General features: G+C 44.7%; 1 protein-coding gene across 1 annotated transcript in view; it reads right to left on the bottom strand.

Moving 5' to 3' along the window:
• Window positions 1-14,257, bottom strand: part of LOC138637828 (mediator of RNA polymerase II transcription subunit 12-like protein) — a 293,681-nt gene that overhangs the window by 42,481 nt on the left and 236,943 nt on the right. The window contains exon 10 of the mRNA XM_069726755.1: window positions 1,962-2,043. Within this exon, the coding sequence (XP_069582856.1) occupies window positions 1,989-2,043 (55 nt within the window). The 3' untranslated portion in view covers window positions 1,962-1,988. The remainder of the gene's footprint in view (window positions 1-1,961; window positions 2,044-14,257) is intronic.

The raw sequence follows: 14,257 nt of genomic DNA on the forward strand, positions 1-14,257 counted from the left end.
AGTTATGTTTTATTATATTCTTTAGTTAGTTAGGGTTTAATTGCCTCTAGCAAACTGTAAATTATTGTGCTTACCCTACGCTGATTATTGAACAGCATTTGGTGGTTATCAATTTCTTTAACACATAACTTCATTTATAGACATCTATGGTTTGATTTCTTTGCCTGTGTGGATTGGACGGGTTGTTTCTGACAACTGTGAACAATTTCATGTCACTTACACCTTTACACCGGAGGACAGACAGCTGAAGGTAAGTATGTAGTGTTTGTTTTTTTAACGTTTACGCTGGTAACCATGGTAAACATCAGGTTACTATGCGCGGCCCTGCGCTTAGTAACCCGATGTTTACCCTGGTTACCGGGGACCTCGGGATCGTTGGTCGCTGGAGAGCTATCTGTGTGACAGCTCTCCAGCGACCAAACAGCGACGCTGCAGCGATCGACATCATTGTCGGTATCGCTGCAGCGTCGCTTAGTGTGAAGGTACCTTTAGACTATTTAGTGCTGATACAAAACAAAGAAATTGGATTACAAATTTATTTAAACACAGGTTGTAACAAAATAGATAAAAAGAGCCAAGGGGTGAATACTTTTGCAAACCAATATATATACTGTATATATACAGTCATGGCCAAAAGTATTGACACCCCTGCACTTCTGTCAGATAATACTCATTTTCTTCCTGAAAATGATTGCAAACACAAATTATTTGGTATTATTATCTTCATTTAATTTGTCTTAAATGAAAAAACACAAAAGAGAATGAAGCAAAAAGCAAAACATTGATCATTTCACACAAAACTCCAAAAATGGGCCAGACAAAAGTATTGGCACCCTCAGCCTAATACTTGGTTGCACAACCTTTAGCCAAAATAATTGCGACCAACCGCTTCCGGTAACCATCAATGAGTTTCTTACAATGCTCTGCTGGAATTTTAGACCATTCTTCTTTGGCAAACTGCTCCAGGTCCCTGATATTTGAAGGGTGCCTTCTCCAAACTGCCATCTTTAGATCTCTCCACAGGTGTTCTATGGGATTCAGGTCTGGACTCATTGCTGGCCACCTTAGAAGTCTCCAGTGCTTTCTCTCAAACCATTTTCTAGTGCTTTTTGAAGTGTGTTTTGGGTCATTGTCCTGCTGGAAGACCCATGACCTCTGAGGGAGACCCAGCTTTCTCACACTGGGCCCTACATTATGCTGCAAAATTTGTTGGTAGTCTTCAGACTTCATAATGCCATGCACACGGTCAAGCAGTCCAGTGCCAGAGGCAGCAAAGCAACCTCAAAACATCAGGGAACCTCCGCCATGTTTGACTGCAGGGACCGTGTTCTTTTCTTTGAAAGCCTCTTTTTTTTCTCCTGTAAACTCTATGTTGATGCCTTTGCCCAAAGGTGCCACAGGTAAGTTACAGGTGCTGTTAATAACACAAATTAGAGAAGCATCACATGATTTTTCAAACAGTGCCAATACTTTTGTCCACCCCCTTTTTATGTTTGGTGTGGAATTATATCCAATTTGGCTTTAGGACAATTCTTTTTGTGTTTTTTTCATTTAAAATAAATTAAATGAAGATAATAATACCAAGTAATTTGTGTTTGCAATCATTTTTAGGAAGAAAATGAGTATTATCTGACAGAATTGCAGGGGTGTCAATACTTTTGGCCATGACTGTATATATGTATATATACAAAATTTTAGGCCTCGGGGATTTCAAGTTCAACCAAGGACAGAATATGTTCTCTGTCTCTGTGTTTGTAGGTTAATTTGTTCCTCTGTAGCTGACCCGCCTGTGTTTTTGTGTTTACAGTAGCAAAAAGCAGATTGTGAAACCCATTATAAATAGTGACAATCTGTGAACAATGCTGCACAATATGTTTAGGTTAGAATGGGTAACTAAAATCTAAATTCACTAACACTATGTGAGTTAATCTGGAATAGACGCAATATATCCATGTACTCACTTGAAAGCTGCTTTTGTAGTTGCCTGACTAAGGCTGCAGTTTGCTGCTGTTGTGGAGTCTGCTGTAAACCTTGTCTCGAGAACTGAAAAATATATTGTCAAAAAAATATTACTATTTGATGTACAGTATATAATGTGGTATTTTCAGCACTTTCTTATAAACAATAGGCAAGGATAGAAAATAAAACCAAGGAAATCATTTAAGATTGTGCAAAGTATTGATACAAGTGATATTACATAAACGGAATGAGTTTAGTCACTTCTCATCAAATACCTAAAAAGAAGATGGGAAAAGACAACAAGGAAAGAGGGTTTGTGGTGTGAAAACCTGAAACAAGATATAGTAGAGTACAGGAACATTGGTTTTTCCTAACCATGATATTATTACCATTTTTTTTAGTTTCTCATGACCTTCCACTATTATCATACAGAATTGGCACTGATTTTTTGCTGATTTTGCCCTGTGATGCTCCTTTTCAACAGGTCATTGACCCCAAAAACACCTCCAGGTTGTGCAAGGGCTATTTGACCAAGAAGGAGAGTGATGGGGTGCTACGCCAGATGACCTGGCTTCCACAGTCACCAGACCTGAACCCAATCAAGATGGTTTGGGGTAAGCTGGAGCGCAGAGTAAAGGCAAAAGGGCCAACAAGTGCTAAGCATCTCTGGGAACTCCTTCAAGATTGTTGGAAGACCATTTCCGGTGACTACCTCTTGAAGCTCATCAAGAGAATGCCAAGAGAGTGCAAAGCAGTCATCAAAGCAAAAGGTGGCTACTTTGAAGAACCTAGAATATAAGACATATTTTCAGTTGTTTCACACTTTTTTGTTAAGTATATAATTCCACATGTGTTAATTCATAGTTTTGATGCCTTCAGTGTGAATTTACAATTTTCATAGTCATGAAAATACAGAAAAATCTTTAAATGAGAAGGTGGGTCCAAACTTTTGGTCTGTACTGTATATATATATATATTTACCACTAGGGGGAGCATTTTTCATTTTAGACCTCAAGTAGCTATAGGGAGACGTACCAGCTTTACTGTTAGCTGGAAAATTGGGGAAGTAACTGCTGACATCACCATTTCTCTCCCCTTTTAAGTGGTCTAGTATCCCTGGGGAAGAATGAAGAGGAGCATCACAGGGCAAAAGCATTTTGTGTGTGATTGCCCTGTGACCTGCTATCACCAGCAGTTACTGCATAAGAAGCACAGCTTGTTTACAGATGAGCAGAAGACCGTGGACTCAGCAACATCTGGATCAGAGGAAGAGTGAAGACTAGGGTTGAGCGAAACGGATCGTTCATTTTCAAAAGTCGCCGACTTTTGCCACAGTCGGGTTTCATGAAACCCGAGGCAAAATAGAAAAAGTAGGCGCGCACTTACCCTGTTGCGGTGAATATCACTTTATTAGGACATATAAACAAACGGACAGCAGGGAGGGATAGAGTCAGCCACGGACAACGATCGTTTCGTGCTCTACGGCACTTCAACGGGACCCGTTGAAGTGCCGTAGAGCACGAAACGATTGTTGTCCGTGGCTGACTATCCCTCCTTGCTATCCGTTTGTTTATATGTCCTAATAAAGTGATATTCACCGCAACAGGGTAAGTGCGTGCCTACTTTTTCTATTTTGCCATTAAATTTTGTATACATTTTTTCTGGCAGCAGCACCCCGTTGATTCAGGTGTAAAGGATTCATACAGCCAGTATCACTTTCTGTGGTGCTAGACCGATAATATAATACGGTCATTGAGTTTGACCTTTGAGCAGTGCGGATGTGTGTTTTTTCTACTATTGGACTTTCATGAAACCCGACCCGATCCCTGTGTGGGGTCGGCCATGCGGTACGTGAATTTCGCGCCAAAGTCGCGTTTCAATGACGCGAAAAGCGCCATTTCTCAGCCAATGAAGGTAGACGCAGAGTGTGGGCAGTGTGATGACATAGGTCCTGGTCCCCACCATCTTAGAGAAGGGCATTGCAGTGATTGGCTTGCTGTCTGCGGCGTCACAGGGGCTATAAAGGGGCGTTCCCGCCGACCGCCATCTTACTGCTGCTGATCTGAGCCTAGGGAGAGGTTGCTGCCGCTTCGTCAGAAGCAGGGATAGCGTTAGGCAGGGTCCATTAACCCCCAAACCGCTTGTGCTGTAGCGATTTCCACTGTCCTACACCACCTTTTGTTTGCAGGGACAGTGGAAGCTACATTTTTTTTCCTCAGCGCTGTAGCTCATTGGGCTGCCCTAGAAGGCTCCCTGATAGCTGCATTGCTGTGTGTATGCCGCTGTGCAAACCAACTGCTTTTTTCAAAGCACAAATCCTGTTGTTCCTTCCTTTCTGCACAGCTATCTTGTTTGTTTGTCCACACTTTTGATGTAATTTGTGCAGCAGTCCACTCCTTGTTATTGCTGCCTGCCATACCTGGCTGAGATTACTGCAGGGAGATAGTAATTGTAGGACAGTCCCTGTTTTTGTTTTTTTGTTTTTTAATTCTCCCTGAAAAAAAAAAATAGTGGGAGATTAATCTTGGCATTTGTGCTTGAGTGTCAGTCGTGTGTGCCATCTCTCTCCAATTGTGGGGCACAGAAAGCCTAGTGTGTATAATCCTTTTTTTTTTTTTTTTAATTCTCCCTAAAAAAAAAATAGTGGGAGATTAAGATTGGCATTTCTGCTAGAGTGCCAGTCCTGTGTGTGCCATCTCTCTCCAATTTTGGGGCACAGAAAGCCTAGTGTGTAATACTGGCCCTGATTTCTTGGCAATTCTCCCTAACCAAAAAAAGTAGTGGGAGATTAAGCTTGGCATTTCTGCTAGAGTGCCAGTCCTGTATGTGCCAGCTCTCTCAAATTGTGGGCCACAGAAAGCCTAGTGTCTGTTTTTTTTTTATTTTGTTTTTTAAATTCTCCCTGAAAAAAAAATAAATAGTGGGAGATTAATATTGGCCTTTGTGCTTCTGTGACAGTCGTGTGTGCCATCTCACTCAAATTGTGGGCCACAGAAAGCCTAGTGTCTGTTTTTGGTTATTTTGGTTTTTAAATTCTCCCTGAAAAAAAAAAAATAGTGGGAGATTAATATTGGCCTTTGTGCTTCTGTGCAAGTCCTGTGTGCCATCTCTCTCAAATTGTGGGCCACAGAAAGCCTAGTGTCTGTTTTTTTTTTTGGTTTTTAAATTCTCCCTGAAAAAAAATAAATAAATAGTGGGAGATTAATATTGGCCTTTGTGCTTCTGTGCCAGTCGTGTGTGCCATCTCTCTCAAATTGTGGGCCACAGAAAGCCTAGTGTCTGTTTTTTTTTATTTTGGTTTTTAAATTCTCCCTGAAAAAAAAAAAAAATAGTGGGAGATTAATATTGGCCTTTGTGCTTCTGTGCCAGTCCTGTGTGCCATCTCTCTCAAATTGTGGGCCACAGAAAGCCTAGTTTTTTTTATTTTTTTTTATTTTGGTTTTTAAATTCTCCCTGAAAAAAAAAATAAATAGCAGGAGATTAATATTGGCCTTTGTGCTTCTGTGCCTGTCCTGTGTGCCATCTCTCTCAAATTGTGGGCCACAGAAAGCCTAGTTTTTTTTATTTTTTTTTATTTTAGTTTTTAAATTCTCCCTGAAAAAAAAAAAATAGTGGGAGATTAATATTGGCATTTGTGGTTCTGTGCCAGTCGTGTGTACCATCTCTCTCAAATTGTGGGCCACAGAAAGCCTAGTGTCTGTTTTTGGTTATTTTGGTTCTTAAATTCTCCCTGAAAAAAAAATAAATAGTGGGAGATTAATATTGGCATTTGTGCTTGAGTGACAGTCCTGCGTGTGTGGCATCTCTCTCATTTTGTGCCACAGAAAACCGAGTGTGTAACATTGTGCCTGATTTTCCTTGCAGTCTCACCCACCTTTAAAGGGATATCTAAATCCTACAGAAGTTTGAGTTCACCTTGTAAGTTGTTTAACAGTAACAAATACCGTTACTTTGGTGACGTTTTTAAAACAATGAGGAAGTCTGGTGGAAGAGGTCGTGGCCGTGGGCGTTCATTGCCAGCTGGTAATGATGGAAGTGGTGGTAGAGCATCAGGTGGTCGTGGGAAAAACAATATAGCACCTAAGTCTCGAGCTGTGGAGCCAGGTTCGTCGTCTGGCTACACAAGGCCTCGAACGCTCCCTTTTCTGGGAGTAGGAAAACCACTTTTAAAGCCGGAGCAGCAAGAGCAAGTTTTGGCTTTCCTTGCTGACTCAGCCTCTAGCTCTTTTGCCTCCTCTTCTGAAACTGATAAATGTAAAAGCAGCGCGTCGTTAGTGAATGTTCACGGTCAGGCACAAGTCGCTTCCTTGTCCTCTTCATCCAAAACAACAACAGAGAAGGATGCGTCAAGCGACACAATGGGTTACTCCATGGAGCTCTTTACACATACCGTTCCTGGGTTAGAAAGTGAAACAGTTAACAGGCCATGCCCATTACAAGTTGAATCGGACATGGAGTGCACAGATGCACAGCCACAGCCAGATTACTATGCTGTTCCTTTGACTCAGACCACCACATTGCACTCGCAGTGTACTGATCCAGAATCAGACCCTGATGAGACTATGGTGCTCCATCACAAACGCTATACCACGGGCTTACACGGTAACACAGACGAACTTGCGCATGAGATAGAAGAGGAGGTCATAGATGGGGGAACAGGGTGCAGGCGACAGTAGTTCTGAAGCGGAGGAGTAGGGGCCGCAGAAGGCATCAACATCGCAACAGGTTCCATCTGCCGGGCCCGTATCTGGCCCAAAACGCGTGGCAAAGCCAAAACCAGTTGGAGGACAGCGTGGCCATCTGTTTAAAGAAGCTCAGTCTGCAATGCCTGAAAAGGTATCCGATGGTAGAAAGAGTGCAGTCTGGACAACATCCAATTGATCAGCGCAAAGTCATCTGTCAAAAATGTTCAACTACCTTAAGCAGAGGTCAGAATCTGAAAAGTCTAAATACAAGTTGCATGCATAGACATTCAACCAACATGCATTTGCAAGCCTGGACTAACTACCAAACATCCCTTAAGGTTGTGGCACCCTCGGCCAATGAAGCTAGTCAGCAACGCTACATCCCTTCCTTCACTGTAAGGCCACCATTTTCCACACCACCTGCAGTATCTGTGCAGGTTTCGTTGCCAGGCCAAAGCAGTCAGGGTCAGGGAATCACCAGTTTCGTAGTTGGAAACACTGCATGTAGGGCACCGGCAAGAATACCGTCTCCAACCGTCTCTCAGTCTGCCATGTCCACCAGCACCCCCGCTAGTTCCACGATCTCCAGCTCTCCAGTCCAGCTCACCCTACATGAGACTCTCGTTAGAAAAAGGAAGTACTTAGCCTCGCATCCGCGTACACAGGGTTTGAACGCCCACATAGCTAGACTAATCTCGTTAGAGATGATGCCCTACCGGTTAGTTGAAAGCAAAGCTTTCAAAGCCCTGATGGACTACGCTGTACCACCCTACGAGCTACCCAGTCGACACTTCTTTTCGAGAAAAGCCATCCCAGCCCTCCACCAGCATGTTAAAGAGCGCATCGTCCATGCACTCAGGCAATCTGTGAGTACAAAGGTGCACCTGACAACAGATGCATGGACCAGTAGGCATGGCCATGGACGTTACGTGTCCATCACGGCACACTGGGAGAATGTGGTGGATGCAGGGTCCACAGGGGACAGCAATTTTGGGACAGTTCTGCCTAGCCCACGGTCTAGGAAACAGTTGGCTGTAGCCGTTCGCACCCCCTCCTCCTCCTCGTCCTCCTGCAGAAGCGAGAGCTCGTCCACAGACCGCAGTCGCACAACCACTCCATCCGCAGCTGCCACTGTTGCACACCAAGTGTCCCATTATGGGGCAGCTACTGGCAAGCGTCAGCAGGCTGTATTGGCTATGAAGTGTTTGGGTGACAACAGACACACCGCGGAAGTTCTGTCCGAGTTCTTGCAGAAAGAAACGCAGTCGTGGCTGGGCACTGTAGATCTTGAGGCAGGCAAGGTAGTGAGTGATAACGGAAGGAATTTCATGGCTGCCATCTCCCTTTCCCAACTGAAACACATTCCTTGCCTGGCTCACACCTTAAACCTGGTGGTGCAGTGCTTCCTGAAAATTTATTCGGGGTTATCCGACCTGCTCCTCAAAGTGCGCGGACTTTGCTCGCATATCCGCCGTTCGCCCGTACACTCCAGCCGTATGCAGACCTATCAGCGGTCTTTGAACCTTCCCCAGCATCGCCTAATCATCGACGTTGCAACAAGGTGGAACTCAACACTGCACATGCTTCAGAGACTGTGTGAACAGAGGCGTGCTGTTATGTTTTTGTGGGAGGATACACATACACGGGCAGGCAGTAGGATGGCAGACATGGAGTTGTCAGGTGTGCAGTGGTCGAAGGTACAAGACATGTGTCAAGTCCTTCAGTGTTTTGAGGAATGCACACAGCTGGTTAGTGCAGACAATGCCATAATAAGCATGAGCATCCCCCTAATGCGTCTGCTGATGCAAAGTTTGATCGTACATAAAGGAGCAGGCGTCTGCAGCAGAGGAAGAGGAAAGCCTTGATGACAGTCAGCCATTGTCTGGTCAGGGCAGTGTACAGGATGAGGTAGCGGGCGAACAGGAGGAGGAGGAGGACGAGGAGGATGATGGGGATGAGTATTTTTTTAATGAGGAAGCTTCTCCTGGGCCAATAGCAACTGGTGGCGTTGCAAGGCCGGGTTCAGGTTTTTTTAGGGAGGCAAGTGAGGTAGATTTGCCTGAAACTGCCCCTCAACCCAGCACGACAGATTTGACAACTGGAACTTTGGCCCACATGGCGGATTATGCCTTACGTATCCTGAAAAGGGACCCACGCATTATTAAAATGATGACCGATGACGATTACTGGTTGGCCTGCCTCCTTGATCCTCGCTATAAAGGCAAATTGCAAAATATTATGCCACATGAGAACCTGGAACAAATATTAGCAACCAAACAATCAACTCTTGTTGACCGTTTGATTCAGGCATTCCCAGCACACAGCGATGGTGAGCGTTATCACACGAGCTGCAGGGGGCAGCAGGCCAGAGGTGTTAGAGGTGCACAAATCAGAGAGGCGTTGGACAGAGGGGTTTTCTGACCAGGTTGTGGAGTGATTTTGCTATGACTGCAGACAGGACAGGTACTGCAGCATCAATTCAAAGTGACAGGAGACAACATTTGTCCAGTATGGTTACTAACTATTTTTCATCCCTTATCGACGTTCTCCCTCAACCATTACCATTTGATTACTGGGCATCCAAATTAGACACCTGGCCAGAATTGGCAGAATATGCATTGCAGGAGCTTGCTTGCCCAGAAGCTAGTGTGCTATCAGAAAGAGTATTCAGTGCTGCAGGTTCAATATTAACCGAAAAAAGGACTCGTCTGGCTACCCAAAATGTTGATGATCTAACCTTCATTAAAATGAACCACAACTGGATTTCGAATTTTTTTGCCCCACCTTTCCCGGCTGACACCTAGCTTTCCAATGAAAAGGTCGTGCTTGTGGACTGCTCTGACTGACTTTTCCAATCTCGTAAATTGCAGCAGCTGTTTGTCCAGCATACGACATGCTTACACCTCCCTAAATAGCCAAACTCCCCCCATGGGGCCGTGGTCTCGCCACTTGGCACAAGCAACCGTGAGAGTGCTGTTTGTCTGAAGAGGTGGGTGTGCATGCTTTTGGTCGACGGCACTGCCACTGGGGCCCTCATTGTACAATAAAGTGTCTCTGGCGGTGGTGGTGTGCACCCAATGTCAGACACACCGTTGTAACATGAGGGGCCCTGGGCCTGTACCGCCGGCCACAAGAGAGTCCCCCCCCAGCTCAAACAGTGCTCTACCACTTAATTATCTCTCACAGCTCCACCAATGTTTAGTCTATGCGCTGACATCCTTCAATGCCTGGCACTGACAATACCAATGTGTTGACATGTATGATGCTACTTAAAATAGTCAGGGCCAGTGTCCTATATTTACACCAGTAAATACTTTGTGCCAAATTACTAGGTCTGAAACTCAGCAGAGGAGCCCACCCCTTACCTAAGTATGCCACCCTTTTGTGTTTTGGTTTTGTTGTATTGCGAGACATTAACATCTATTTATTTTTTGTGAGTACTAACTGTCAGACACTCATTACAATCGGCCTCCGCTGACAACACCAATGCTGCCTGTGTACCCCCTGTGTACCCCCTGACGAAGGAATTCTTCCGAAACGCGCGTCGGGGTGCGTTTTCCACAGGACTCAGCAACCCAAGGTATACATTGGCAATATATTTTCAGATCCCCTTTTGCATTTGTTATAAGTATATAAGTACCTCATTGTAACCCTGGTAGCACAGCGGTCTATTGTATCCCGTGTATCCCCTGCAGCTGAGCACTATATATAGCAGAACCTCTTTGGGGCACATACAGACTCTTTATACACTTAACACATAGCACTCTTTGTGCGCGCCTCTTTGTATCCCTGATAGCACGATGCTCTACTGTACCCGGGCATCCTTCGTAGCTGAGTAGATTATCTTTTTTAGCACTAGATTTAGTATACTTCTGTGGCACATACATAGACCTTTAACATGCACAGCACATAGCACCTTTAGTGGGCGCTTTATTGTATCCCAGATATCACAGCGCTCTATTGCAATCAGTGCATCACCTACAGCTGAGTAATTACCTGTCTTTTGTGGCAAAGATATATAGTCTTCATACGCACAGCACATAGCACCTTTCATGTGATCTTTACCCATTTAGTGAGGAAGCAATATTTGGTAATAGTAATCAGTTGGGTCTTGCATACTCCTGCATGTGGCATTTCTTCTTTGGTTTACAGCACTTTAGCACATTTATTATTATTATATTTTTTTATATATACACTAGTGTGTGGCAGAATATGTATTGACCATTTTATGGGCACATTTTTTCTTTTATATATATCATATATTTATATATATATATAGTTTTATGATTTTTAGTTCTTTTCACGGATTTTTGTGTATATATTTTTTTACCAAACACGTTAATTTTTACATGCAGTCTTCTTTTTAATACTTTGACAGTTAAACTGGTTCATATTAATATTTTCTGTAAAAATTGCTCTTTTTGCTATATATCAAATTTGGATACTGCATATAACATTGGTAGGGATCTATATTGCTCTGGGTATTGCTGCTATTATATTGTATATTATATTATCATTATATTATTGTCCTGTGGTGTGTACTGGTAGTTGATTTTATATGTTGTTGTAATGTTGCTATTTTTGAATTATATAATAAAAATTTATTTTAATGATTAAGATCCTGGTGTGGTGTTAATCTCTGGTAGGTCTATGGTCACGGGGTAGGAGTGTTTTCTTTACTCTGTGTACCCCTGCAAGATAATTCCAAGTGTCTACAGCCTACTTTTGTTATGTTAGGCCTACTAAGCCTTTCTGCGGTCCATTATAGAAATTGTCCTTCACTGACCAGACCACTGCTGCCCATGTACCCCTGGAACCTATTTTAAAGTGCCTACAGCCTACTTTTGTTATGTTAGGCCTACTAAGCCTGTCTGCGGTCCCTCCTTCCACTAGTCCTCCACTGACCAGACCACTGCTGCCCGTGTACCCCTGGAACCTATTTTAAAGTGCCTACAGCCTACTTTTGTTATGTTAGGCCTACTAAGCCTGTCTGCGGTCCCTCCTTCCACTAGTCCTCCACTGACCACACCACTGCTGCCCGTGTACCCCTGGAACCTATTTTAAAGTGCCTACAGCCTACTTTTGTTATGTTAGGCCTACTAAGCCTGTCTGTGGTCCATTATAGAAATTGTCCTTCACTGACCAGACCACTGCTGCCCGTGTACCCCTGAAACCTATTTTAAAGTGCCTACAGCCTACTTTTGTTATGTTAGGTCTACTAAGCCTGTCTGCGGGCCCTCCTTCCACTAGTCCTCAACTGACCACACCACTGCTGCCCGTGTACCCCTGGAAGCTATTTTAAAGTGCCTACAGCCTACTTTTGTTACGTTAGGTCTACTAAGCCTGTATGCGGTCCCTCCTTCCACTAGTCCTCCACTGACCACACCACTGCTGCCCGTGCACCCCTGGAACCTATTTTAAAGTGCCTACAGCCTACTTTTGTTATGTTAGGCCTACTAAGCCTGTCTGCGGTCCATTATAGAAATTGTCCTTCACTGACCAGACCACTGCTGCCCGTGTACCCCTGGAACCTATTTTAAAGTGCCTACAGCCTACTTTTGTTATGTTAGGCCTACTAAGCCTGTCTGCGGTCCGTCCTTCCACTAGTCCTCCACTGACCAGACCACTGCTGCCCGTGTACCCCTGGAACCTATTTTAAAGTGCCTACAGCCTACTTTTGTTATGTTAGGTCTACGAAGCCTGTCTGCGGTCCCTCCTTCCAATAGTCCTCCACTGACCATACCACTGCTGCCCGTGTACCCCTGGAACCTATTTTAAATTGCATAGAGCATCCTTTTTATAATTGTAGGCGTACTAAGTCTGTCTGCGGTCCATAATTGAAATTGTCCCCCACTGAACAGACCAATGCTGCCTGTGTACCCCTGTAACCTTTTTTAAACTGCATTGAGCCAAATTTAGTGTTTAAGGCCTACTACCTGTGTCTGTCTGCGCCACTCAATACAGCTGTCTTCATCTGAAAAAAGCTGAGCGTCAATAGTCTGGTTTTCAGCCTATAGGAATTTGAAAACTGCATTGGGGCTACTACTTCGGTAGGGCCTACTAACGGTGTGTGCCGCTCCAAGGTGTTCTCCAGGTTGCCTCTCCATAGCTTCAATCTTCATGCTCGTGTTAAGTAGTTGTTGAAACAACACTACATTAGGTCTACAAGTTGGGTCTGGGTCGTAGAGACGGTGTCTGCCGCTCCAAGGTGTTCTCCAGGTTGCCACATAATCGAAGCTGCATAGAGCCTATTTTGTTATTTTACGCCTACTAAGTCTTTCTGCGGTCCCTCCTTCCAATTGTCCTCCACTGAACACACCAATGCAGACCGTGTACCCATGTAACCTTTTTTAAACCTGCGTCGAGCCAACTTTGTGGTGTAAGGCCTACTTGTAGTGTCTGGCTGCGCCACTCAATACAGCTGTCCTCTTTACAAAAAATGACCTACAATTATCTGGTTTTCAGCCTATCGGAATTTTAAAACTGCAGTGGGCCTACTAGTTAGGTTGGGGCCTTCTATCGGTGTCTGCCGCTCCTTGCTGTTCTCCTCCACTGAACAAAGCTGTGCCGCCTGTTTACTACTGTTGCCAATTTTGAACTGCATTTAGACTACTTACTGATTTGGGCCTACTCTCTGTGTCAGCCTCTCATTACAGTTGTCCTCCACTGAACAAAGCAATGCCCCCTGGTTAGTCCTGTTACCAATTTTGAACTGCATTTAGCCCACTTTATTCTTTGGGCCCATATCTGTTTCCCCCTCATCCTGCCCATTGCCCAGCCAGTGATAGATGAGTCTGCTGGTACATTGACCCATAACGCAACATTCCCCGTGCACGCTACACTGCAAGATTGTGACCCTGCTGAAAGTCAGGTTCCCCTTCCCGCATACCATACCACTTTACACGGGGACAAAGAGGAAGGTGCAGATGAAGGTGCAGGTTCCTTCATCAGATGGGGGGAGGAATACTCGTTGGCGACGTCACTGGCACAGGGCCCCTCATAGTACGCAAAAGTGTCGCTGCCGGTGGGAGGCGCCCCCGCCGTGCAAACACACCGCCGCACTTTGAGGGGCCCTGTGCCAGTGCCAATGCCAAGTGGCCCCCCCCCTGCTTGCTCAGGATCACAGCACTTGCAAAGTTGAAATACTTACCTCTCCCTGCTCCACTGCCGTGACGTGGTCCAGATTTCCTGGGCCCACTAAATACTTGAACCAGCCCTACCCCCCACAACTTTAGCCAAATGACCCCCAATTTCCAATGCCTTACTATTATTATAAGGTAAATTTAGATTGACAAGCTTCAGTAACAAGAATGTATGTTTTTTGTCATTAAAATGGGCACTGTAGGTGTTTTCCTGGCCTCCACTCACTGCCGACTATGCTCCCCCATTGACTTGCATTCGTGTTTCGGTCGATCCCCGACTTTTCGCGATAATCGGCCGATTCCACTCGACTCGACTTTTGAGATAGTCGGGTTTTGCGAAACCCGACTCGACTCTAAAAAAGTCAAGGTCGCTCAACCCTAGTGAAGACATCTGGTGTGTATGGAGCAGCATTATAGCATTATCAGAGCTGTCTGTGACTCATCCCTCAGAAAGACAAGAAAGAGCTCGAG

This window comes from Ranitomeya imitator, chromosome 5, assembly GCF_032444005.1.
Source record: "Ranitomeya imitator isolate aRanImi1 chromosome 5, aRanImi1.pri, whole genome shotgun sequence".
Taxonomy (NCBI): domain Eukaryota; kingdom Metazoa; phylum Chordata; class Amphibia; order Anura; family Dendrobatidae; genus Ranitomeya; species Ranitomeya imitator.